General features: G+C 40.4%; 1 protein-coding gene across 1 annotated transcript; it reads left to right on the top strand.

Moving 5' to 3' along the window:
• The first annotated feature begins 202 nt into the window (after positions 1 to 202).
• Positions 203 to 27,013, top strand: EDNRB (endothelin receptor type B). Its single transcript, XM_052650210.1, has 7 exons — positions 203 to 781; positions 20,690 to 20,802; positions 20,937 to 21,141; positions 22,761 to 22,910; positions 23,955 to 24,088; positions 24,656 to 24,764; positions 26,693 to 27,013. Exons 1-7 carry the CDS (start codon positions 302 to 304, stop codon positions 26,825 to 26,827), a joined length of 1,326 nt encoding a protein of 441 aa, XP_052506170.1. The 5' UTR covers positions 203 to 301; the 3' UTR covers positions 26,828 to 27,013.
• Positions 27,014 to 27,799: the final 786 nt, after the last annotated feature.

The raw sequence follows: 27,799 nt of genomic DNA, 5'->3' as shown, positions 1-27,799 counted from the left end.
CTGCGAGTCATTTACCCCTCAGGGGACGCAGGGGAGGAAAAACCAGCGAAAGCTGGCTCTGGAGGGATCGTCTAGGGCGCAGGCGAGTCCCACGCGCCAGAGTTCCCCACTGCAGCGCCAGCTCGACTTATTAATACTTTCGCGCGCTGAGAGTGCGGGCGCTGCTGCGCTCCGGGACAGCTGCTTGCAGGGGCGTGGCTGGGGACGCTGACCCGGGTGTCCTGTCTTCCTTCCCTTGCTGGTCTCTAGACTCGGAAAGCTGAGGAGCGGCCACCCGACTCCCTCTGGAGCAGGCAGCAGCATGCAGCCGCTGCCCAGCTTGTGCGGACGCGCCCTGGTGGCGCTGATCCTTGCCTGCGGCGTGGCAGGGATCCAAGCAGAAGAGAGGGAATTCCCGCCAGCCGGGGCCACTCAGCCACTTCTGGGGACCGCAGAGATGATGGAGACCCCGACTGAGACCTCCTGGCCAGGGAGGTCCAACGCCAGCGAGCCGCGATCTTCCGCAACACCGCAGATTCCTAGAGGCGGAAGGATGGTGGGAATCCCACCGCGCACCCCACCCCCGTGCGATGGACCCATAGAGATCAAGGAGACTTTCAAGTACATCAACACGGTGGTGTCCTGCCTAGTGTTCGTGCTGGGAATCATCGGAAACTCCACGCTGCTGAGAATCATTTACAAGAACAAGTGCATGCGAAACGGTCCAAATATCTTGATAGCCAGCCTGGCTCTCGGAGACCTGCTGCACATTATCATTGATATCCCCATCAATACCTACAAGGTAAGGGATGCCTGCTAGGATCGCGATGGGAGGGCGCACCCTCAGGACCGGGAAGATGGGAAAGTCTTTGCAGGGAGGTTCCTCAAGAAGAGCCATCCCCGCTCCCCGGCTCCCCCACATCCACCCTCTGGCCCTACATCCCCGCTCTCCCCCCACCCCCCGCACTTCCAATAATCATTGGAACCAAACACCCTTCTGGTTTCAGTAGCCCCCTGCTAAGCCTAGAAAAAGCATAGTCCCCAGACCAGCAGCCTAAATATAACTTGGGAACTTGTTAGAAATGTATTTTAACAAACCCCCCAGGTAAAGTTTGAAAGGTACTGGTCTTGAAGGACCTTGTCCCTAAATTCAGCTCACAAAGGTATATTCGCTCTGCTCACAGATTGATGGACCATGGACTGGCAGATTGTTATCACCTGAAAGCTTGTTAGAGCTCCATGTCCACCCCAGATTTATTAAATCAGAACCTGCATCTTACAATACCTGTGTGATTCATATGCATACTAACCTTGGGAAATGAATAGATTTTTAGAAAACGAATGACCTAAGGGAAAAAGTCCCAGATAGGTGAATGGGAAAACACAGTTCATCTGCTGTGAATGACTGTATCCTATCTGGTTTTTCTTTACTGAATGCCTATGATGGGCCAAGCACTGGGATAAATGTGTTACTTTTCCTTCCTCCTTCTAACAACCTATGAGTAGATATGACTCCATTTTATCAATGATAGGATGCTCAAGGTCTCACAAGGAGTAAGTGATGGAGCTGAGGAAAATCAGGCCCAATCTGTCAGGTTCCAAAGTGTGAACTGCACCGCATCAATTACTTTGTGGACAAGACCAAGAACACTCAACTGCAGTCTGTCACAGTTTCAGTAGCTAACATCATTGTGTGATTACCACTGGCATCAGAGGAAATGGGCATAAAGAGCTAGGGCAGGACACAAACCTCCACATGATTTGACTCTCGCTTGCTTTGAAACTCTGAACATATCCTAACATCTCTGGACCTCAGTGTCCTTAACTCTACAGTAAGCTGCTGAGTGAAGTCGCTCAGTCGTGTCCACTCTTTGTGACCCCATGGACTGTAGCCTACAAGGCTCCTCTGTCCATGGAATTTTCCAGGCAAGAGTACTGGAGTGGGTTGCCATTTCCTTCTCCAGGGGATCTTCCCGACCCAGAGATCAAACCCAAGTCTCCCGCATTGCAGACAGACACTTTACCATCTGAGCCACCAGGGAACCCACCAACTGGAATTTTGTGGCATTGAGAAAACAGCCTAAGGGAAAGAGATGGAATATTTTAAAGGACTATGCAAATATGTAAAACTCTGCATCCCCATCGTAATCAGCAATAGAAAGTCACCCATAAACACAGAACCAAAAGTGTGAGGGACTCAGAATGTACTTTGGGGATTTGCCTAAAGCTAGCTTTGGGCTCAGTACAAGGGGTGGGGCGCGGAGGGGGAAGGCATGTAGGATTAGGAAAAGGTTGTGGGGAATTCTTGGAGCTTTGTGACAGGAGAAGTTACCAGATAGGATGCTTTTAAGATGCCTTTTATGAATCTCTGGAAATCCTAATCCAAAAAATCATACATTAAGGAATTCTAGAGATTTTTAAGATTTAGAAATAATATTTAGATTAGGAGCCAGGTCCTACAAAGAAACACTCCCAGAAATGAGGGATAAATAGATGAAACCCTAACTTCCTGCATGACTACCAGTTCTGATAAACTCTGAGGATTTCCTGGGAGAAGCACGGGCTGAAATGCATCCCTTATATGCAGTCCCATCTCCATTAGAACCTAACTAACCCATTTTAGGAGTCCTACAGACCAAGTCTTACTGTTCTAATGTGGCAGAGGCATTCCTCAAACCTGACTTAAGAAACTTCAGAGTACAGTGTGTTGTGAAAAATTTTAAAGTAAGTGATTTCTTGCTGTTGTTTATTCACTAAGGTGTGTCCAACTCCTTGCGACCCATGGACTGCAGTGCACCAGGCTCCCCTGTCCTTTACCATCTCCTGGAGTTTGTTCAAACTCCTGTCCATTGAGTCAGTGATGCTCCTCAACTATCTCATCCTGTTACCCCCTTCACCTCTTGCCCTCAATCTTTCCCAGCATCATAAGATCCTTCTGAAAAGGGAGCTTACATCTAGTTTTGCTAGTTCTATGAAAGATCTGTTAAGGAAGGTGCCAGGAAACCTCATGTGGTGAGTGAGCCCACTTAGATATCCTCCTAACTCCTAAGTCAGCAGGCAGGTGAAATCCTGTAGGGAAGATAGGTTTGAGGGCATCAGATGTAAATCAGCTCTTCAGGACCATCTTACTTTCTCTGCCTGACCAAATGATTACATTCAATAAGCCAGAGGCAAGCCTGTTCCCAAAGGGGCACACAGGTTTTCCTTCCCTTTCAAATTCTTTTATGATTTCCCTAGGAAGTTACATTCTTTTCCCTGAAACCATTAAGTCTGTTCAACCTGTGTTTCTGTTTCTGAAATAAACAAACTAATGAGTCATTACAAATCTGGCCCTGTAGTCATCCTTATTGGCTATGAACAAATCCATCACTTAGAATTAGGTCCTGTTGCTAGGTTTGCCATCACTGAATCCTACATAGTGGCCTTTGGTTTGTGTTTGTAATATGCATAAATGTGTCACTTGAGACATACTATAATAATAATGATTACCATTTATTATGCACTGTGTACTTGGTTTTGTTCATTTTGATCACTACAAGAAAGCCTATGGAGGGAGTATTGTTATCACCCCTGTTTGATGGGGAAATTGCATTTTCAAGAGATGAAGAAGTAACTTGCTTGATGATGTCACACCACTAGAAAGTGATGAAACTAGGGCTTGAACCCAGGCCTTCTGGCCCTAGAACCCATGGTCCTCCCATCCTGCACAGATTGAGCTGCTCACAGCATGATCTCTTCCAACCTGGAATATTGTTAGGACCTCACTGGAGTATAATGGTGCAATTACATCATGATATACTACCACACAGTAGTCTACTTGGGAAGCATTTTCAGTTTTAATTTCATAATCTAGAGATTCCTATCTGCTGAAATTTCCCTCAGATGATCTATAATGTATAACATTGATATCACTATTTGTTATTCTAAAGTCTTTATTTACAAAAACATTGAATCCAGGACTAGTTAAAAGCCATTTATTTCTTTAAATAATTGTGTCACTATATAAGGAAGTTTTAAAAAATGCATTTAGTATTTCACAGTATTCAAGTATTATACTTTACACAAAGGAACTTAAGTGAATTATGAGTGTCATTTAAATTTAGCCTAAAGTGGGGTATTCTAGTGATTTCTAATTTTGTTTTTCTGGGGTGTTACTAGTCTCTTGAAAATCCAGTTTTAATTATCTATGTTATATGCTGTATAAATTAATATACAAATAGATGATTTATGTATGAAAGAAAAAGTGTTAGTCACTCAGTCTTGCCCAACTCTTTGTGACCCCATGCCCACCAGGATGGAATTCTCCAGACAAGAATACTGGAGTGGGTAGCCCTTGTCTTCTCCAGGGGATCTTTCCAACCCAGGGATCCAACCTGTGTCTCTCTCATTGCAGGTGGATTCTATACCATCTGCGCGTTGTAATGAATACATAATATAATATACATTCACAATTTCTGAGGGTTCATAGAATACTGCAACTCATCTATTGGTTTACCCAGGGTATGGAAACTTCAACATGAATCTGTAACTTTAAACTGGAGTTCAGTGCTTCCCTAGTAGCTTGGATGGTAAAGCGTCTGCCTACAATGCAGGAGACCCGGGTTCAATCCCTGGGTCGGGAAGATCCCCTGGAGAAGGAAATGGCAAACCCACTCCAGTATTCATGCCTGGAAAATCCCATGAACCGAGGAACCTGGTGGGCTACAGTCCATGGGGTTGCAAAGAGTCGGACATGACTGAGCGACTTCTCTTCAGTAATTCTAGAGTTCAATAAAGTTGACAAACCGCAAAATGTCACAGATTTGGCTGAGAGCCGTGCTCCTTGATGCAGCTGTAGAAACGGGATGGGACTTCTCAGGGAGGGGCTGCTGTGAGCGCTGACAAACCTGAGAGCATGTGTCTCTTCTGCCTCAACTGTTTCAAAGAACCGTTCTCTGGAAACTTCTAGACAGAGTCAGTCCTCTCACCAGGGCTCCTGAGTCAGGGAGGAAAACCTGATTGACAGATGTTGTGGGAGACTCAGCAAACTGAAGCTCGAAAGGGGCTTCAGATAGGCATGTAAGCATGCTGGAAATAAAAGCTTAAGTCTCCTTCTCAGCAACACACACTGGGGCTGTCATTGTATTACATAAGAGCATCTAGATGAGAATGAAATGCAAGCATCCAAAGAGGTCCTTTAAAAATATATGTGTATGTGTATATGGGCTTCCCCAGTGGCTCAGCGATAAAGAATCCTCCTGCCAATGCAGGAGACACAGCAGACGTGGGTTCGATCCCTGAGTCAGTTGGAAGAAGGCATGGCAACCCACTCCAGTATTCTTGCTGGGAAAATCCCATGGACAGGGGAGCCTGCCAGGTTCCCATCCCTGGGGCCGCAAAGAGTAGGACAGGGCTGAAGCGACTGAGCACGTACATGCACATATGTCTTTATACATATTCATATGTAAATACACTAAATGTTACAAGAATGTATAGATAAGTAGATAGGTGACTATCATTGGTCACAGTTCCTGGTACAAAGTAACCAAGTAATAAATGTTACTAGAATGTGTGAGAGAGTGTGTGTGAATAAGAATGGAAATTGTTTTGTTTTTCAGCTTTTGCCATTATAAACTTGACTACAAGTAACCTTTTTGTATGGCTTTGTACACATGTGTGACTATAGTTGAAGGATAAATTTTTAGAATTAGAATTATTGAATCAAAGGATATGTGCCTTTGTAATTTTGATAGACATTGCTATACTGTCCCCCAAAGTTATTGTTTACTCTTAGTTTGAATCACGAGTTTATGTAAGATGTTTCAAAGCTATACAAAGATGTTACTTGTAGTCATGCTTATAATGGCAAAAGCTAAAACAAACACACAAAAAACAGTTTCCATTCTTATTCACACATACACTCATACACATTCTAATAACATTTTTACTTGGTTACATTGTACCAGGTACTGTAACCAGTAATATTCACCTCTCTACTTATCTATACATTTTTATAACATTTAATATATTCACACATTAATATATATATACATATATACTTACATATTTTTAAACATCCTCTCTGGATGCTTGCATTTCATTTTTCATCTGGATGTTCTTATGCAACGCAGTGACAACCCCAGTGTGTGTTGCTGAGAAGGAGAAATAAGCTTTTATTTCCAGCATTTCACATGATTATCTGAAACCCTTTTAGAGCTTCAATTTGCTGAGTCTCCCACAACATCTGTCTATCAGGATTTCCTCCCTGACTCAGGAGCCCTGGTGAGAGCCCTGGTCAGAAGCCCTCTTTATACGGGCTTCCCTGGTGGCTCAGACATTGAAAGAATCTGCTTGCAATGCAGGAGACCCCAGTTCAATCCCTGAGTTGGGAAGATCCCCTGGAGAAGGGAAAGGCTACCCACTCCAGTATTCTGGCCTGGAGAATTCCATGAACTGTATAGTCCTTGGGGTCACAAAGAGTCGGACGTGACTGAGAGACTTTCACTTTCATATATATATATATATATATATATATATATATATATGAAAAGTTAAAAGTGAAAGTGCTAGTTGCTTAGAGAAGTACAATTCTTTGCGACCCCATGGACTGCAGCCCGCCAGTCTCCTCTGTTCATGGGATTTTCCAGGCAAGAATACTGGAGTGGGTAGCCATTCCCTTCTCCAGGGGATCTTCCCAACCCAAGGATTGAACCCAGGTCTCCCACATTGCAGGCAGATTCTTTACCAGCTGAGCCACAAGGGAAGCCCTTATATGTATATATATATATATATATATATATATATTCACACATATACATACATATATACACACATTTATATGTATCAATGTCTATCTCTAAAATATAACATGAATCACTATGTCAGTATTTATATGGGCTATGTATGTCTTAAGAGTCCCTTGTTCTGCAAGGAGATCCAACCAGTCCATTCTGAAGGAGATCAGCCCTGGGATTTCTTTGGAGGGAATGATGCTGAAGCTGAAACTCCAGTACTTTGGCTACCTCATGCGAAGAGTTGACTCATTGGAAAAGACTCTGATGCTGGGAGGAATTGGGGGCAGGAGGAGAAGGGGCCGACAGAGGATGAGATGGCTGGATGGCCTCACAGACTCGATGGACGTGAGTCTGAGTGAACTCCAGGAGATGGTGATGGACAGGGAGGCCTGGCGTGCTACGATTCATGGGGTTGCAAAGCGTGGGACACGACTGAGCGACTGAACTGAACTGAACTGATGTACTGACCCACAAACTAGTGTTTAAGTATCTGATGGGAGGGTGAATCTCTCCTTATTCACAAACTACTTATTGTGTCCTTCTTGTAAGACTAAAATGAATGAAATAATCTAGATGTTTGTTGCCTATAGAATCCTGGAGTAGCACCAATGTCAAAGTTGCATAGGAAGAGCTGAGTGTACCTATAGATCCTCTGAAGTTTTATGTGTTGCTAGTGATTAATTGATTAGTTGGTTTGCTTCGTTTGGATTAGCAGTGATATTTTTAAAAGCCTTGAATTGAAAATTTCTTCAACTTCTCTTAACATCTCAAGAAGTTAAAAATGCTTGAGCAAATATCAAACTTTTAAATTATAACAAATTCACTCTCTTTGTGCTGTATTTACATGGATAATTGAGTCGATATATATAGTTAACATAAATATAGTAAATAATAGAAATATAGTTTCCTCTATGTGTAAGCAAATTGCATTTAGTATTGTCCCAGGTGGCCCTACTGGTAAAGATCCTAAAGGTATGAGACGCAGTTTCAATCCCAGGTCGGGAAGACCCCTGGAGAAGAAAATGGCAAACTGCTCCAGTATTCTTACCTGGAAAATTCCATGGACTTTTTTTTCCTAGTGGGCTACAGTCCATGGGGTTGCAAAGAGTCAGGCACAACAGAGCTCACACACACACACAAATTGCGTTTGAAAACAAATCTTATAAACTGATGACAGATATCTACATGGACATTATTTTGATAAGGATCCAAGTATAATCTGACGTCTAGTGGCTGTGGAAAGCTTTCTAAAAATTAAGCTGGTGACCTATTTGGAGTGCCTCTAGATGGTTTTATTGTTAAGACTTTGGAGGCCACTGTTGGAGGCAAAGAAGCTGCCTTCATAGGTCTGAGAGGCAAAAACTACTGATCTTTAACATGTAACTACTGCAGGTGGAATGCATATAACATTAAAATGCTGGTATGTCAAAATGGGAATTGCTTCACTGAACCCTCAAATGAGTTTTGAGTGAAATGACCTTGTGGTGACTTTGTCAGTCAGGCTTTCCTGCTTGGGACACAACCAAAGCTATATTTCAATCAAAAACACCTTTCTCACTTTTCAATCTTAGACTACTTCTAGCACTTAACAAGTCTGTGTATGATTAACTAGTTTCATAGTTAGAAGTAGAAGTGAACAGAGCACCATCAAGTTTAACTTTCGAAGTTATACTTCTCTGATTAATAAATGGAAGTTTATGTGTATAGCGCAACACAAGAAATAAAGGTATCATGGAGGTTGTTGTCATTGTTTAGTTACTGAGTCATGTCTGACTCTTTTGCAACCCCCAGGACTGTAGGCTGCCAGGCTTCTCATTCCAGAAGATTTCCCAAGCAAGAATACTGGAGTGGGGTGCCATTTCCTTCTCCAGGGGATCTTCCCAACTCAGGGATTGAACCAGTGTGTCTTGCATTGGCAGGTGGATTCTTTATTGCTGATGCATCGGAGAAGCCCCCACATTGAGTAGGCAAGTCTAATTTTGCCCAAGATAACAATACTGTTCATATGTCCAGTTAAGTAACTGTGATATTTTAGTGACATTTTAGTAATATCTGGAGATATGTTAGGGTTCACCAGTGGCTTAGTGGTAAAGAATCTGCCTGCTAATGCAGGAGATACAAATTTGATCCCTGGATCAGGAAGATCTTCTGGAGGTAGAAATGGCAACCCATGCCAGTATTCTTGCCTGGAAAATTCCATGTACAGAAGAACCTGGCAGGCTACAGTCCATGAGGTTGCAAAGAGTCAGATACAGCTGAGCACATAGAGATATGTTAGTAGAAGAAGCATTTTGTACCTAGAACAGAACCTAGATAATTCTGAGATTCATTTATTTAAAGCAAAAAAAAAAAAAAAAAAATTAAGGATCACCAATTAATCATATTTGAAATAGTAACATTTTAAAAGTATTAATAAAGGGTAAGACTATTCGTTTTGAATAACCTTGAGTTGATTAATAAATATAACACTCCAATACCCTGTAACAGTCAACTGCAGACAAATGCTTGTTGACATATGTTCTACTCATATTTTTGTAACTGTCCAAATGAAAAAGAAGAGATTTTTGTTCTTTTTTCTATATATATATGAGGCTATTGGCCATTGCAGAATAAGAGGCCAATGTTACTGCTGCTAAGTCGCTTCAGTCGTGTCTGACTCTGTGTGACCCCATAGATGGCAGCCCATCAGGCTCCCCCGTCCCTGGGACTCTCCAGGCAAGAGCACTGGAGCAGGTTGCCATTTCCTTCTCCAATGCATGAAAGTGAAACGTGAATAGCAGATGTCAGATAACCCAAAAACTCAACACTTCCTAGTTCTGATTCGCTGCTTCACATTTTGCCCGTGGTTGCCTGTGATGAAATGATTGGCAAACCCTTGGCCATGGACAATGGAAGGTTTCCCAGGGTTAACTCTATGATTCTTCTTGTGTTTGCCTTTGATCTGTCACTCGGTCACTCCATAAATCTAAGGCTCTTAAAATGTCAAGGCAATGTCTCTTTCAACATGGTAAGGCTTATCCATTAAAGGTTTTACATTTTTTTCTTTGCTCATTTTAAATGAATAGTTCAAGACTGAAGGTATTTCCATAGTTGTACAAGAGGATGGTACAGCCAAGACCATGTTGTTTCGTAGCCAGGGAGCCAGGGTCTTCACTCTCTAAAGAAAACCAAATAAGGTTTTCACCGTGTAGCTAATATGCAATGGTTGATGATCTTTAGAGAAACATGCCTAATAATAAGTGTTTAAGTGCTTTCAAGGGTGTTGACAGATATAGCCTGAGCTAAAAAGCAATTCTAGATATAATTTATGATGTGAAGCATTTTCTTTGAGGACTTTGCAAAATTAAGAAGAGGTTGGTTATGTCTGGGAGACAGCTGAGCATGGTATATGGATGTACCTTAGCCGGCAAATTCTCTTATTTTAGACTTTTTTTTTTCTTTCCAATGCTTTTATTTTAGAGATTTACTATTTGTCTTTCCTAAAATATCCTCTGGTGAAAATGGTAAAGAAATAAGAAAATGGCCAAAATGCAGTGGTAGAAAGAAGAGAGAATGAGGATTGTTCTTGAGTCAGAAATTATTAGCAGGGACTTCCCTGGGGGTCCAGTGGTTAAGACTTTGTCTTCTAGTGCAAAGGGTATGCATTCGATCCCTGGTCAGGGAGCTAAGATTTCACATTCCTCACAGCCAAAAAAACAAAACATAAAACAGAAGCAATGTTGTAACAAATTCAATAAAGACTTTAAAAATGGTCCACATCAAAAAAAGAAAGAAATATATCAGCAAAGTTGACTGAGGCATTTTGTCCCCAAGATTCCTTTCCAGACATACTCGTGCCTTCTCACCCTTGTGTTTCTACTTCTCTCCTCCTTAGCTTCATTTTACTTTCCAGAAAGGGGTAACCCAATTCTTTGGGTGTTAGGTTCTATATGTCTCCTTCCCCCTCACACAGTGTTTTTAATTTATATTAAAGAGCTTTTGATTTCCATAGTAATCAAATGTTTTCTAAGCACAGATTATTCCATAAACCATTCTCTGGATAGAATTAGGTTCAAGTAAGACATGAAATGACTTAATAAGATTTGTTGAATTTATTAAGTTTGAGAGTCACTTTCTGAGCCATGAGATCATCAGGTTATAATTCTTTAGTTTCTTTAGGTGTCACAGTGATCTTAGCAGATTCAGCTCAGAGAAGTGAATTTGACCATAAAGCTAGATTTGTGAATAGCATTTCTTAATGCTCTTACTTGAATCTTTTCAACACATGTGACATGTCAATGAAAGCTTTTAAGCACAAATTGAGGATAAGTTTTCAGGTTCAGATCATAGAAGAGTAGCCATCCAGTTATTTATTGGCCTGTTACAGACGTGGAAATAAATTTCATTGTAACCTGAGAAGGGATATATATTTAAGGTGAAGTTAATTTACTCCTAAGACATATTTATATTTAAGGTGAAGTTAATTTACTCCTAAGACATATTTATTTTTTTTTCTTTTTATTCTGTTTCTTTGCTGCTCTCAGAGCTTTTGTTTCTGGAAACTTAACTCATTTTAAAGGAGTCATTCATCTATTTCAGCCAGTTCTAGGAATCTTTTCAGAGCAGTGAAAAGCCCTTTCTTTGCTGGAGTGCACACAACAGAGTCCTAGGACAGGGTCTCTGTCTTACACAACTCCAGGGGGTGCTGTTCATACCGTAGTCTATTTAAATAGCTGCTGCTGCAGCTGCTGCTAAGTCGCTTCAGCCGTGTCCAAATCTGTGTGACCCCATAGACGGCAACCCACCAGGCTCCCTCATCTCTGGGATTCTCTAGGCAAGAATACTGGAGTGGGTTGCCATTTCCTTCTCCAATGTATTTAAATGGCATCTCTGGCCTATTCTTTAAGTGATTAAGTTTATTTTAATGGATGTAAGATGGAACTTGTAATTGATATTTGTCCCCAGGGCACAAGTACGATGTAAGTCAAGAAAATATTTTCTGTGCACTTGACCAGCAGCTTAAACTCTCACTGTACTTTTTAAAATTAAATTTATTTATTTTTAATTGAAGGATAATTGCTTTACAATATTGTGTTGGCACCCACCAAACATCAACATGAATCGGCCATAGGTATACCTATGTACCCTCCCTCTTGAACCTTCCTCCCACCTCCCTCCCCACCCTACCCTTCTAGGTTGTCACAGAGCTCCAGTATGAATTAAAGAAAAAGAAGAAAGGGAGATCAATCAGACATGGGAAATCCTTGAATGAGGGTGTCTTATCTTATTAAAACGCCCATTCAAATGCAGAAAAACTCTTATCTGCCACAGGAAACAGAGATAAAAGCAGAAGAATACACCCTTCCCCAAACTTGTGAAACACAGCTGCTCCATTATTTCCTTCTTTTGACTCTGACTGTAAAAATATTTCTATAATATCAGTCATTTGAAAGAAATGTTCACAGTTCATCACCAGATGGAACGACAGCAGTCTAGCAAAGTAACCCTGGTTGTCACTTGTAATGTGTTGCTCACCCACCTTCCTGAAAGCATCTCTGTGCTTTCTGCATTCATCTCCGCCACGTTTACAAACAACACACCTCATAGAATCTCATCAGATAGTGAGAAATAGTGGGTTCTGTTTTATACCAGTCATTTCCCTGACACGTTTGAGGAGGAGAGAGAGAGGGGAGGGGAGGAATTTTGCTTTCCACTTTTTCCTGTCTGCTTGGCAAGTGGAACTCCCAGAGAAGAGCCAACGCCTCATTTCCGGAGGCCCTGGCTTTATGTGTCAAGAAGACTTGATCTATCTGGTAGGGAGGAGGACCTGGACTAGACAGTACAAAATCAATCAATCAGTAGTAAGCCCAGTCATTTCAATTCTCAGAAGAATTGTTTCAAATATGGGAACTGAAAAGCTCATGACAAGTCTTAATACAAGATGTCTGTCTTATGATCAAATTCATTCACTCATCCATGAACTCATTCATTCATCATTAAGAGCCAACTCACTGGAAAGGACCCTGATGCTGGGAAAGATTGAAGGCAGGAGGGGAAGGGGACGACAGAGGATGAGATGGTTCGGTGGCGTCACGGACTCAGTGGATGTCAGTTTGAGCAAACTCCGGGAGATGGTGAAGGACAGGGAAGCCTGGCATGCTGCAGTCCACGGGCTCGCAAAGAGTCAGACACGACTTAGTGACTGAACAGCAACGTTTAATCAGCAGTCACTGTGTGCCAGGCACTATGCTAGCCACTAAAACTGTTGTAGAATATTCTGAAACTAAGAACCAGTTAAAGCTCAGTGCATCCTGTTAATTTTTTTGAAAAATAGAAAGGAGAATGGTGGTTATGGTTAATGAGACAATTGAACATTTGTTAGTGCAAGATGGTTACCTTTGGCATTTCCTGACCCTATGGGTCTAGATTCCATTGGGTATTAAGAATGGTATCTACTAATAGGATTTTCTCCATTTAATTTGTCAAGAATGTAATTTTTAATTAAAAAAAGAATTGGAAAATATAAATTTCCCCAGTTGGAAAGATTTTGTAAGACTCATTTAGCAATACCTTTAAAGAAAAGACATTGATTTTCTATTCACACTGTTTATCCTTTTAGAAATTTTTTAAACTATGTAATGTAAAAATATGGATATACTATAATAGTATATAGTACATAGTAAAACTATGTACTGTAGAAATAATTTTACAATATGATATGAAATTTTGTAGTATTCTGTTGCCTTTTTTCTTTCTCAAACAGCTGTTTCAACATAAAGTTATGAAATCATGGGCATTTTTGAATAGAAACCTTATAGTCAGTATTACTATGACTGTTTTCAATCTAGTGTTTATTTGTTTGTTTATTTGTGTTTATTTATACAAAAGAAATGTGCTAGCAAAGCAGTGGAAGCTTTAGGGGAAAGAGGCAAGCCTGAGGAGAGGCTATCATTTGTCAAATGGACACTACATTGCTCCAAGGAACAACACTAACAAAAGCTCTTTCTCAAATGAGCCATCACCATTGCAAACCAGTGTCAGTAATGGGAATATTTTCTGACTGGCTCACATTTGATAAATGATAAGTAATACGTATTCAAACTTAATTTTAAGCAGGCCCCAAACATTTAAGTTACGTGGCAGGGATCTAGAAACAATATTGATCCCTGACATTTTTTTTTTTGCAATCAGAGAGATTTGATTATAGGCATGATTTGTCTTCAGTACTCAGATTTTGCCCTTAAGTTATCTAACTGAATGACAAAAACTGCAAATAAGAAATATGAATGTGTTATTGCTAGGTTTAAAGTTAGACTTGCTTCTTCTTGCAATAAAAGAGAATCTGTTTCCTCTACCAAAAGGAAAACTGAATCGTTGAACTTCAGATTATAGGCATTGGGAGTCATTATTTTTCTCAAGAAATAGTGAAATAATTTCCAATAATTATGAAAACCTGTAAGAACATTCTTTCACCAAATTTTAAAGTGGCGTCTTGGTTGAGATTGATTTTTTTTTTTTTTTTAAGTTCACAGCTTTTCCTCCACTCAGGGCAAGAGATTAATGTCTTTGCATTCTTAATAAGCTCCAAGCCCTAAATTGCCAAGATATTCTGGATGGAGGCCATTTAGGCAGAGATGAGCATCAACAGTAAGCATGGTCTATGTCACAGGAGATCAGGCTTCTCAGCGTCTCCACAAAGCCTTCTGATGAGAGAAGCAGAGATTGCCAAAGCCATCCTTCTGACTACAAAATAATAGAAATGGGCACTTAATCCCTCACCTTCTGTGGCCTCTCAGGACTGGCAGCATTCATGTCTGAACTGAAATCATGAAGGGTTTTTTGGCAGTCTCTTTTCCTTTGGAAGGGTAGATTAGAAAATTGTAATCTGTCGGTTGTGATTAAGTTGCTGACTATCTCTGTGTTGAACTTGAAGAGAATTGCTACAATTTTCAGTTTGTGTTTCCCTGTCCCCTGTGATAACTTGGGTCAGAGGTTGGACTGCAGGCCTCCCAGTGGTATGAAGAGCAATCATCCAATGTCTAGTCTGAGCCAAAAGCAATAATAACCTCAAAACAGAGCCTGGATTCAATGCAGAACTCATTTCCATTGGCCAGACGTCTCTCCCTTCAGTGACCAGACACTCATTCATTTTGACTCATCTAATGACTATACCCTGTGATACTCATATTTGCATATTTAGAGATTGTTCAAGACAATAAAATAATTGAAACTATCTGAATTTTTGTACATTAGATGAATAAAATAGCTAGGGAGTTATCTATTACTTACCTAAGTTAGCATGTGTGTGCATGCTAAGTCACTTCAGTCATGTCCAACTCTTTGCAACCTTATGGACTATAGCCCTCCAGGCTCCTCTGTCCATGGGATTCTCCAGGCAAGAATACTGGTGTGGGTTGCCATGCCCTCTTCCAAGGGATCTTCCTGACCCAGGGATCGAACCCACAATATCATGTCTCCTGCAATGACAGGTGGGTCCTTGACCACAAACGCCATGCAGGAGGCCTCACATAAGTGAGTGACCAAGGACAAACATATTCGCTGGTAGCTCAGTTGGTAGAGAATCCACCTGAAATGCAGGAGACCCCGGTTCGACTCCTCGGTCAGGAAGAACCGCTAGAGAAGGGATAGGCTACCCACTGCAGTATTCTTGGGCTACCCTGGTGGCTCAGCTGATAAAGAATCCACCTGCAATGTGGGAGACCTGGGTTCTCCTGACTCAGGGTGTCTCACAAGGGTCAAGTTATTGGCGGGGCTGCAGTCACAAGAAGGCTTGTCCAAGGCTGGACACTTGGCAAATCAGTGCCAGCTGTTTTCAGGTGGCCTCAGTCCCTTTCCATGTTGCCTCTTCACAGGGACCCTTGAGTCTCCTCCTTGACATGGCAACTCCCTCAAAGTGATGATCCAAGAGTGAGCAAGGAGAAAGCCAGAATGCCATCTATGAACTAGTCTCAGATGTCAGGCATCATCAGTCCCATCACATTCTATTCACTAAATGTGAATCATTAAGTCCCTCCCCGCCCCCTGCCACTTCAAAGGGAGGGAAATGAGCTTCACCTTTTGAAGGGAGGACTGTCAAAGAATTTGTGGGCATGTTTAACACTGGAGTGGGTTTCCATGCCCTTCTCCAGGGGATCTTCCCGATCCAGGGATTGAACCCAAGTCTTCTGCATTACAGGTGGATTCTTTTACTGTCTGAGCTGTCAGGGGAGCCCTAAAAAACCAACACAGCAAGTTAATAAACTTCTAAGTACCTCTAAGTCTTTTAACCTATTAAAATGCAGATTGTAGTAATTTACCTTATAGGATTGCTTTGGGCATTCAATGATATACCATAGGTAAATGGCTTAGAATAGTGCCTAACCCATTGTAAATGTTAGTTTTCCTTTTTCTTCCCCCTCTGATATGAAGACAGAATGATTAGAAAGACTATCACCTAGATGCAATAGTTTATACCAAACTGTGTCTGGAAGCATTCTTTCAACCGGTTGGAATCTTTTTATTATGTTTGCAAGGGTAACTGGCAAGTCTTCTAAACCACCTTGAGCTTGTCACTGGTTCAGATTTGCCGGGTCCTGCGTCTTCTACATTTCTGTCAATGTCTTCACCATTCATATGATCAACTTCTTTGAGTGTTCTGGCTCCTCACGTCTTATATCCAACCCATCAACAAGTTCTGCTAGCTCTGTTATCAAAATATATCCTGTCTATAATCCATTCCTTTCAGTTGCAAGGCACCACAAGTTTCAGCCCATGATCTCTCATCAAATCTTCTTTTCTTGACTATTCTAGTTTATCATTGTCTATCTAGTCTATTCATAGTCTACCGTTCCATTTTCTAGTTTATCTTGAGCATCCAGAGTGATCTTTTTATGTGTTTAGAATGAGAGGGGTTTTGGTTTTTTTTTTTTTTAATATGGACCAATTTGTTTCAAGACTTTGTTGAATTTGTTACAATATTGCTTCTGTTATTTATGTTCTGGTTTTCTTAGCCATGAGCATGTGGAATCTTAGTTCCCTGACCAGGAATCAAACCTGCAACTCTTGCATTGAAAGGTGAAATCTTAACCACTGGATCACCAGGAAAGTCCCTGGAGTGATTTTCTTTTAACATAAGTAAGATGATGCCATCTCAATGTTCAAAATATTGCAGTAAATTTCCTTTAAAAAACAAATCACACTCCTCCCTCTAATTACATCTAGACTGGTCTGGACCACTCCAGTCAGCCTTAAGAACCTTCTTTTCATCTCTTCCTCTCACTAGGGTTATTTTGACGTCAGTTCAGTTCAGTTCAGTCGCTCAGTCGTGTGCGACTCTTTGCGACCCCATGAATCGCAGCACGCCAGGCCTCCCTATCCATCACCCACTCCGGGAGTTCACTCAGATTCACGTCCATCAAGTCAGTGATGCCATCCAGCCATCTCATCCTCTGTCATCCCCTTCTCCTCCTGCCCCCAATCCCTCCCAGCAGCAGAGTCTTTTCCAATGAGTCAACTCCTCACATGAGGTGGCCAAAGTACTGGAGTTTCAGCTTTAGCATCATTCCTTCCAAAGAAATCCCAGGGTTGATCTCCTTCAGAATGGACTGGTTGGATCTCCTTGCAGTCCAAGGGACTCTCAAGAGTCTTCTCCAACACCACAGTTCAAAAGCATCAATTCTTCAGCACTCAGCTTTCTTCACAGTCCAACTCTCACATCCATACATAACCACAGGAAAAATCATAGCCTTGACTGGATGGACCTTAGTCAGCAAAGTAATGTCTCTGCTTTTGAATATGCTATCTAGGTTGGTCATAACTTTTCTTCCAAGGAGCAAGCGTCTTTTAATTTCATGGCTGCAATCACCATCTACAGTGATTTTGGAGCCCCAAAAAATAAAGTCTGACACTGTTTCCCCATTTCCCTATCTATTTCCCATGAAGTGATGCGACCAGATGCCATGATCTTCATTTTCTGAATGTTGAGCTTTAAGCCAACTTTTTCACTCTCCACTCAGGACCTTTCTATTTGCTCTCTCCTCTGCCTAAAATACAGTCTGCATGGCTTACTCTTTTATTTTAGTCAAATCCCTACTGAAGGTTGCCACTTGTGAGAGAGACCTGACTGGTGGTGCAGGGGTTAAGACTTTGCTTCCAATGCAGTGGGTACAGGTTGGATTCTTGGTTGGGAAGCTAAGATCCCACATGCCTCATGGCCAAAAGAATCAAAGCATAAAGCAGAAGCAATATTGTAACAAACTCAATAAAAACTTTAAAAATGGTCCACATCAAAATTATCTTTAAAATAAGAAAGCATCCAAAATTTCATTACAATTTCTCAGTTCAGTTGTTCAGTCATGTCCAACTCTTTGTGACCCCATGAACTGCAGCACGCCAGGCCTCCCTGTCCATCACCAACTCCTGGAGCCTACCCAAACTCATGTCCATTGAGTCAGTGATGCCATCCAACCATCTCATCCTCTGTCGTCCCCTTCTCTTCCTGCCCTCATTCTTTCCCAGCATCAGGGTCTTTTCCAATGAGTCAGCTCTTCGCATCAGCTGCCACAAATCCTGTGAACACCATATTAAGTATTTAGGTATTCTTCCTCTGTCTCCCTCACTAGACTGTAAGCTCCATGAGAGCACGGAGTTTGCCTTGTTCACTGATAGGCCCCCATACTCCAAATGGTGTTGGCACATGGTGGGTATTGAATACATGTTTGTTGAATGAATAAATGTATAAGCAGAGTTATGAGCCAACCCATTTTAATCCAGAGGTCACAAGTTAGAGGCTGGTCTGACACATAAAATTATTTTGTTAACATGATGTTATTATCTGTTAGTGTTTTTGTTTTTTCAAAAATTTGAATTAGTTGACAATTTTTATAAACTGTGAGATTTATATAAACATTTGGGGATAAAAATCAAGATATTTTGGTATTGGGGATTTCTTATCAACAATCACATTATGTTTATTAGCACAGGCTCCTTTTAGACAGGATTTACGGCAGACCCCTCTGCCCTCTATTATTTCCTGACACCAGTGACTTTCTTGCACCTGGCTGCCTTCACTCTTGTGTGATCTGTCTGGCCTTGCAGGCTTTCCGACCCTAGAAAAAGCATATTTGCTGTAAGTTTGCCAACATTGGTCTACATGTCGGTGTAATTTTTCATGTCTGTCTTAGAAATGAAATTGGTCTCATGCTGGAGCTCTGAGTCATATTCATACTGAGACACACGTTTCAGCTTTGGGTGCCATTCTAGTTGCCAAACAGTTACCCAGCATGATAAACTCTACAAAGAAATGTCACAAGTAGAAGAATAGAAAGACTTAATTATGTTTCAAACTAGTTTTCAACTTTGGAAGGTTATTCTTTAAAACATTAAAACACACATAGGTAGATTTAAAACAGTTTCTTTTCAAACCGTGTAAACATTTGACCCAGATGTTTACCTAATATGATTCATTTACATTGGGTGTGGGGCATACCCAGTTGTCCTACAAAAGAAAAATCATGAGTTTAACAGAAGACGGCTGCATAGTTAGTTTGAAATAGAAATGTATGTATAGTAGCAAGAACTAAGTCATTTTGCTCACTGAATAACCAGTGCCTATGTATTTTAGGGACTTGAATACTTAACCATCTACTGTGTGTCAGGAACTGTGCTAGGCAATTGCAGAAGTTGTATTCTGTCTGATAGGCTAGGGGTTGCAGACAGCAAAAACTTAACAAAACAAACAAGTATACTATACTACACACAATAAGAGTTAACAAGTGCTATAGGTGTAAAGGAAAGTGGAATAGAAAGACAGAGATGGGGAGGCCTGACCATTTTCTATTCTTAGCAGTGTGGTCATATTGAAAAGATGAGACTTGAGCAAGAGCTAAAAGAAGTAAAAGTTTTAGCCAAGTGGATCTGTGCGGGGAAAGCCTTCTGGGAGAAGGAAGGACTCAGGTGAAGTCTTAAGGAAGAAGCATGCCTTGTGTTAAACACATTTGGACAGTGTGCTGACTGACAGTGCAGTTGACCAGAATGAAGAGTAAGGACACAAACACACACTCTGTTCTCCATAGGAGTCATCTGTGCTTAGTCGCTTAGTCATGTCCAACTCTTTGCGACCCCATGGAGTGTAGCCCACCAGGCTCCTCTGTCCATGGGGATTCTCCAGGCAAGAATACCGGAGTGGGTTGCCACTCTCTTCTCCAGGGGATCTTTCCAACCCAGGGATAGAACCCAGGTCTCCTGCATTGCAGGCAGACTCTTTACCAGCTGAGCTACCAGGGAAGCCCAAGGAGGCATCTAGTCTAACTAAGGAACACTTTTCACCTATTTTTGAGTAATCTTTATTTTGATTTGGCTGTTAACTGAGCATTGGAGACTTCATAAGAGTATAAGAGGCATTTTCAGCACTACAGGCTCAATTTATTTATTTTTTTTATTTTTATTTTTACAGGCTCAATTTAAACATTTTTTAAAAACTGGAATGTAATTGTTTTACAATGTTGTGTTAGTGTCTGCTGTGCAATGAAGTAAATCAGCAATATGTATACATATATCCTCTCTCTCTCGAGCCTCCCTCTCACTGCCCCCCATGCCAGCCCTCTAGATCATCATAGAAGACTAATCTGAGCTCCTGGTGCTATACAGCAGCTTCCCATTTTTGTAAGGAGAACTTAAGCAATTGGCCCTGCTGTAGAAGAGACCTGGACCCTGAGCTCCTGTTCATGTGTAGCTAATTCTCCTGAATTGGCTGCCCTTTCATGATTGCCAGCCCACTCTCTTATTCCAAATATCTAACAAATGCAGGTGGTTTTCAGAGGAGTCCATGAGAAAAAGAATAAGAACTGGAATTTGTTATTTTACTCCACAAGCTCATTCACCTCCACTAAGTAATACATACAGTTCAAGAGCACCCTGTGAACATCTCCCTAACAGAGCTTTGTGTCTCCTCGATGCAGCTGCTCGCCAAGGACTGGCCCTTTGGGGTTGAGATGTGTAAGCTGGTGCCTTTCATTCAGAAGGCCTCCGTGGGCATCACTGTGCTGAGTCTATGTGCTCTGAGTATTGACAGGTAAGAGCATGTATCTAAGCAACATATATCCTGACCAAAATCCTAGTGGTTGCTACGTTACTTAGAAAGTAAACTGTAATTCAATAATAACCAGGCTCTGCCAGCTTGGCAATTGATTCTGTTTTGTTCTTCAGGTATCGAGCTGTTGCTTCTTGGAGTCGGATTAAAGGAATCGGGGTTCCAAAATGGACAGCAGTAGAAATTGTTTTAATTTGGGTGGTCTCCGTGGTTCTGGCTGTCCCTGAGGCCGTGGGTTTTGATATAATTACGAGTGATCACATAGGAAATAATCTGAGAATCTGCTTGCTCCATCCCACTCAGAAAACAGCATTTATGCAGGTAAATTTTACTTTTCTTTCCCTTTTCTGCTCTTGCCTTATAAATGTTTAGCTATTTCCCCCCAATCTCCTCTTCTTGGGAAATTATTGATTTATGACTGTCCTTGGCATAAATTAAAAGTGTAGGTCCCAGGACCTCAGGGTTAACAGCAGGACTAATGACCCATGCTGCAAGAAGCTAGGTCATTACTTCTCCAAATATCCCCTGGTTCTCAGGAATACAGATAAGCCAAGTTGACATAAGAGAGTCAATTAGAATTTATAGCTTTCCTACTCAAATTCACATAAGAACTGGCAGCTACAACATATTTTGCATTAAGCAACACAGCAGTCATTGGAGGCAGTGTGTGGTTAAAGGGATGATCAAGTGGAAGTCACCCTGGTATGGATAGACTGGTAGAAATCTACATGACTCCATGAATCTTGGTATGAATGACAAGCCTGTCCTGTCTCTAAAGGGAAAACTACCATTGCAAAGAACTCCATCTTGTCAATTTATTTAAGAGTGTTTAATTAGGAAATGGGGAAAAATAGCAATGCTGGTCATCAGAAAATAGACCGTAAGTGAAAAAGGCTCTTCTCAACAGAAAGGGTAAAGAGGAGTTAATGCAAAAGGAGTGGGTCCAAATGTCACAAATAATTATTTTCTACTTTACACATGAGTTTATATAAGACTTTATGTATATGTGTATAGATCATGGTAAACAAAAGACTAAAGAGGGGCTTTAATGGGAAACTGAAAATGAAAATGCTGTTTCCTTGTTTCTTATTAGTTACAATGGAAAAAGTACTGCATGGGTGTGCGCTAAGTCGCAGTCATGTCCCAATCTTTGCGACCCCATGGATCTTACTCCACCAGGCACCTCTGTCCATGGAATTATCCAGGCAAGAATACTGGAGTGGGTTGCTGTGCTCTCCTCCAGGGGACTGTTGCGACCCAGGGATCAAACCCACATCACTTATGTCTCTTGCATTGGCAGGCGGGTTCCTTACCATAAGCACTACCTGGGAAGCCCAAAGTACTGCATAGATTCCATAACTTCTGTTCCAACAGAGACATATCTGGAACAACAATCTTTAAAAGGAAAAGGAAAAAAGAACAAGTAAGAGAGGAGTCATTTTATAAGCAATTTTGATTTTTAGTTGCTAGTTTAGATGTATACGTCCCTGAGCTAAATGATTACTATAGAACTCTTCCTACCTGCTTTCCCCAGAATCAAACTTGTTAAAAAGTGAGAAGTTCCCCAAAACACTAGAATATCTTTACACATCCAGATGTGGTAAGGAATTCCTTTCACTTATGTGAAGACAAAAATATTTGAGTTATCAAGTATTTAAAAATTCGCCCAATTGCTTGCATTTTTGTATATAATTATAGCACACTGCCTTAGAGAATTGAAACACCTTTTAGGAAAAGTTTGTTTCACTTAATTTAATTTTTTGTTCAGCAGACAAAAAATTCTGCATAGTGGAGTAAAGATTCTACTGAAAGATTCTACGTAGTATTTATAAAATGGATCTACTTTAGAAGAGTATTCCTTGATGAGCATTTTTTAATATTTGATATGTAAGAGTTTCTTACAGAGGAATATTAAATATAACATCCTTTCTTCCCCTTAGTTTTACAAGACAGCTAAAGACTGGTGGTTATTTAGTTTCTATTTCTGCCTGCCATTGGCCATCACTGCATTGTTTTATACCCTGATGACTTGTGAAATGTTGAGAAAGAAGAGTGGTATGCAAATTGCTTTAAATGATCACTTAAAACAGGTAAGGAAATAGAAATATTTGCTAACTCATGATTATAATTCCAATTATGAATATGAAAATTGTTGTAGTGATAATAAACTGAAAGTATCATCTACTAGAGCATAATTGCTTTTTCTTAGTCTGATATTTTTAATATGTTTTATGCTATCTACCTGGAGGTATCCTACATAATCTAAAGGAATGTAAAAAGAGCCATCACTTTTTTAGAGAAACCGTTTTTTATTGGAGTATAATTGCTTTGCAGTGCTGTGTTAGTTTCTGCTGTGCAGTGAAGTGAATCAGCTGTATGTGTACATAGATCCCCCCCTCTTGGACCTCCCTCTCACCACCGCCCATCCCTCTCAGCTAGGTCATCACAGAGCACTGAGCTGAGCTCTCTGTGTCACACTGCAGGTCCCCACTATTCATTTACACATGGTAGTGTATTTACATCAAATCTGATCTCCCAGTTCATTCTACCCTCCTCTCCCCTGTTTGTTGTCCATACACCCTTTCTCTATGTCTGTGTCTCTATTCCTGCCCTGCAAGTAGGTTCATCTGTACCATTTTTCTAGATTCCACATATAAGCCATTACTTTTTAAAGATGAATCTCTAGGATGAGAGGAAAGGCTGGCTAGTTAGGAGGTTTGAAATGGACATGTACACACAGCTATATTTAAAATGAATAACCAACAAGGACCTACTATATTAGCACATAGAATTCTCCTAAATGTTGTGTGGCAGCCTGGATGGGAGGGAAGTTTGAGGGAAAAGGGATACATGTATATGTATGGCTGAGTCCCTTTGCTGTTCACCTGAAACTATCACAGCATTGTTTATTGGCTATACCCCAATGCAAAATGAAAAGTTTAAAGAAAAAGATGAATCTCTAGTCATTTAGGTTCTAATTCAAACTAACTATTCAGCTTAAAACTCTGTATCCTGAATTTTTACAAATGCCACTCACTTTTTGTAAACATTATTAAACATTTTGTTTGGAAAGAGAGAATGCTGTGATTATAATGAGCCATCCGTTACAGAGTCTGATTGTGGTTTTATTTCAGAGACGGGAAGTGGCCAAAACAGTATTTTGCCTGGTCCTTGTCTTTGCTCTGTGTTGGCTTCCTCTTCATCTTAGCAGGATTTTGAAACTCACTCTTTATGATCAGCATGATCCCCGTAGATGTGAATTTTTGAGGTAAGTAAGGTAAAATAGAAATAGTTGTGTAAATAAATGCCATTCAGAAGTTTTTCCATTGATTCCTTTCATTGGCAGGAAGAGAGAGTACCATTTTTCTAATCCTAAGGGAGCAATTTAAGATGCCCCCCAGCTTTTCTTTTAACTTTTACTTCTATTTCCAACGGAGAAGTAAGGGGAGCTTTGGAGAGCACTGAGAATGGAGAGCCAGGGCTGTCCAAGTGAGTGAATGACATGATTGAAAATATCAGATCTGGTTCTCCATTGCACTTTGTAAATCCTTTGTTTTTTAGACAGCCTGGGCACTTACAAAATATATTTTATTTTAAGGCAGAGAATTGAGCATGGGAGTGGGAATAAGGATTAAGGATATGACAGGGACAGAGAATAAGACAAAGAGAGAGACAGAAGCAAAGAGAAAGAGAGAGAGACAGAGAGAGATCAGCGAAGACTAGTGATAAAGTAAAAATAATTATAAATGGGTAGTTTTTTAATTTATAAAGTACAAAAGTCTGTAAAGAATTTGTGCTCATAACACATAAATAAATCTTTGTATTATTTTTGCAGCTTTTTGTTGGTATTGGACTACATTGGCATCAACATGGCCTCCCTGAATTCCTGTATTAACCCAATAGCTCTGTATTTGGTGAGCAAAAGATTCAAAAACTGCTTTAAGGTAAGAAAGTATTCAAAAATCAAAAACCCTTTTAATCTGGTATCAAATATAACCCTTACAAACTATTAATATTTCTAACCAGAGAGATCTAGTCAATTGTTTTATAATTTTCCCTTGTATTACATGATAGATGATTCTTTAAATATAAATTTTGCTCATAAATCACTATAATTGATTTCTCCCTACAAATCCCAGTCAACCATTCACTACTGCCTCAACCAATCAGTCTTACTCATAGAATTACTCAGAAAATGAATAAAAAATTACATGCATTGATATCTGAATGCTATCACATGATAAAATAAGAGCTACACATGAATTAAATGCACTGTTTCCCTTTTTGGAAGATTTTGGACTAGGTAACACACTGCTAATTATAACTAAGTTAGTCTCCTTTTCATACACAGGTGAGAATTACAAGTCAAACAAAGCAGCTTAATTCAAGTTCTACCTTCACTTTTTTGCCTTCATTCGATAGCAGTCTTCCTTGATATAGAATACATGAAATTATTCCTCATTTGGCTGCTTCCATTTGTGTGTAACATCCATCCATTCATTCACTCCTTCAGTTACCTAGTATGGAATAAAATATTCCTTCCCTTATATCCACTTGTTCCTAGTGTAACCAAACCCAGGTTGGCTGCTTGCCACTTATACACCAATAATTCCAGAGGCAAGTGTTAATAAAGGAGAAAAAATGGAGAAAAATGCTTTCATCAGAAAAGCCAGCAATCTAGGGAGATGGTGGACTCAGGTCCAGAGACCGACTCCAAAGATTGTGTTCAGTCACGACAATTTTTAAAAGGAAAAATGGAGGGAGAAGCATCTCAGTGAATCATCCAGGCAGAAGGTTGGGCTCTGCCTCTCCATGGAAGGCAGACTGTCTGGCTCTCTCTTCAGATGTTATCTTGCCAAGTGATCTGCTCCCAGGATTCCTTTCGGGGACTGCTGTGGGTGCAGACCTAGTCCTGCTTCTTTTTATCTAGGAGAAGCATCAACAGGTTAGACAAGGCATCTTGTGCACTCAGCTGAGCATTAAGTCAGGAGTTAGTTTCAATTGCTTAGTGATCAAATCCCCAGGGGTGTGTTAGTTGCTCATGTCCAATTCTTGGTGACCCCATGGTCTACAGCCCACCAGGCTCCTCTGCCCATGGAATTCTCCAAGCAAGAATACTAGAGTGGATTGCCATTCCATTCTCCAGGGGACTTTCCCAAACCAGGGATTGAACCTCAGTCTTCTGCATTGCAGTCAGATTCTTTATCCTCTGAGCCACCAGAGAAGCCTATAATTAGGTTCTTTCAAGGTTAGAAGTAAACAGAAACAGGCAAACAGGAAAGGGACAAAGGAGCTGTTTTCAGTTCCCCCGCTGTCAACCACCATTCCATTTCTATAGGATTAGGGGTGAAGTCCTAGGGCGCCATATACTCAGAGGGGAAGATGTCAACATGGTTCTGTAGCATCTCTTTGCTGACAATTCTAGTTGTGTCCTTTAATATATGGATGGAGCAAGCTACAAATATTTTGATGCCCACAAAGTTACAGATTATTATGTATGTATGGGTATGGTAATATTTCCACTTGCATAGGAAAAAAAGGTTTGAGTTATATATTTATCAAATATTAAGACTATTTCTCAAGTAATCAAGAGTAAGTATCCAAGAATTGAGTGTCTTTCTATTTCATTTTAATTAAAAGATGAAGAAGTGTAATTATATACATTTTTCTTCGGTGTAGCTTCTAGTTTAAAAAATTATCAAATACTACTTCTGTAGTTATATGTTTTTAAGGGGAAAATAAGAGGGCATGGCAAGAAAGTGGCCCAAGAATTGCTGTTCATGCAGAGAAAGCCAGAATTCTGGTGAGCTGGGAGGGTTGTGAGAGTGTAACTTGATGTAAACTTATAACAAAGTTACTTTGTTTTGGGCAGTCATGTTTATGCTGCTGGTGCCAATCATTTGAAGAAAAGCAGTCCTTGGAGGAAAAGCAGTCGTGCTTAAAGTTCAAAGCTAACGATCACGGATATGACAACTTCCGTTCCAGTAATAAATACAGCTCATCTTGAAAGAAGGAATATTCATTTTCTTTATTTTGGACAGAAATCATTCAAACAAAGAGGTGTCTGCCAAAGTGAAACAAAACAACGTGTGTGTTTGCACAAAACAATGTACAAATCTAAGAGTGATTATTTTCTTCACGCTCAAGAGTTCCACATGACATTTGACGAGCTGTTTCCAGCATGAGAAGACAAGCAGTGAGAATTAAGAAAGCCTCGTTGTGAAAGCACTTAATTCTTTACAGTTAGCACTTCACTGTTATAGCTCTTCAGAACTTCTGGTCTATTCATACACCACTTACAGTTAACTTGAGTTCACTCAGAATTCCTGTGAAAGATGTTTATTTTTGTAAATTAAGATGCATCTGATGTAAAGGAAAAAAGTGTCACTGCAAAACAGAATTTTTAGATGAAATTTAAATTACTCAATTTTAAAATTTTAAAATCTTTTAAAGTTTCACACCTTTGGTGGAACTATATTTGGAAACAACACACGAAAATAGTTCGGCTGGTGTGCTTTTGACATTAGAGACATATTTAAATGATCAGGAGGGAGAATCAGAGACTGAGGTTTTTGAAAATCATGCAACTTTACATTCAGATAAGATCAAATGTCACAAAGGGACAGAGAGAGAAGTTTTGGAATGCCATGCCAAAACACTGCTTTGAAATTGCTTATTCGTGTACTTGGCAAAGAAAGGACTACCTACAATTTTTTTGAGGATTATTAAAGCATTCTTCTTTTACCACTGTAGTTTAAATTCTGTACGTTTAGTTTTGTCATCTGTAAATACTTAGCTATAATACACAATGTGTAGATGATTAAACAGAGGGCAGGCCCCAGTGTTCATACCTTTACAATGGAGAGATGCCAGTAACCCCATCATGGACAGAATGTGAGTTGCCTGGAGCGTTGACCATATGGCAAAGAAAACAGCAGCATCTTCTCTGCAATTAAGGTGGAATCTGGCATATGTACCA

Source organism: Budorcas taxicolor, chromosome 12, assembly GCF_023091745.1.
Source record: "Budorcas taxicolor isolate Tak-1 chromosome 12, Takin1.1, whole genome shotgun sequence".
Classification (NCBI taxonomy): domain Eukaryota; kingdom Metazoa; phylum Chordata; class Mammalia; order Artiodactyla; family Bovidae; genus Budorcas; species Budorcas taxicolor.
The sequence above is the reverse complement of the archived record's forward strand: the minus strand, read 5'-3'. Positions and strand labels throughout refer to the sequence as shown.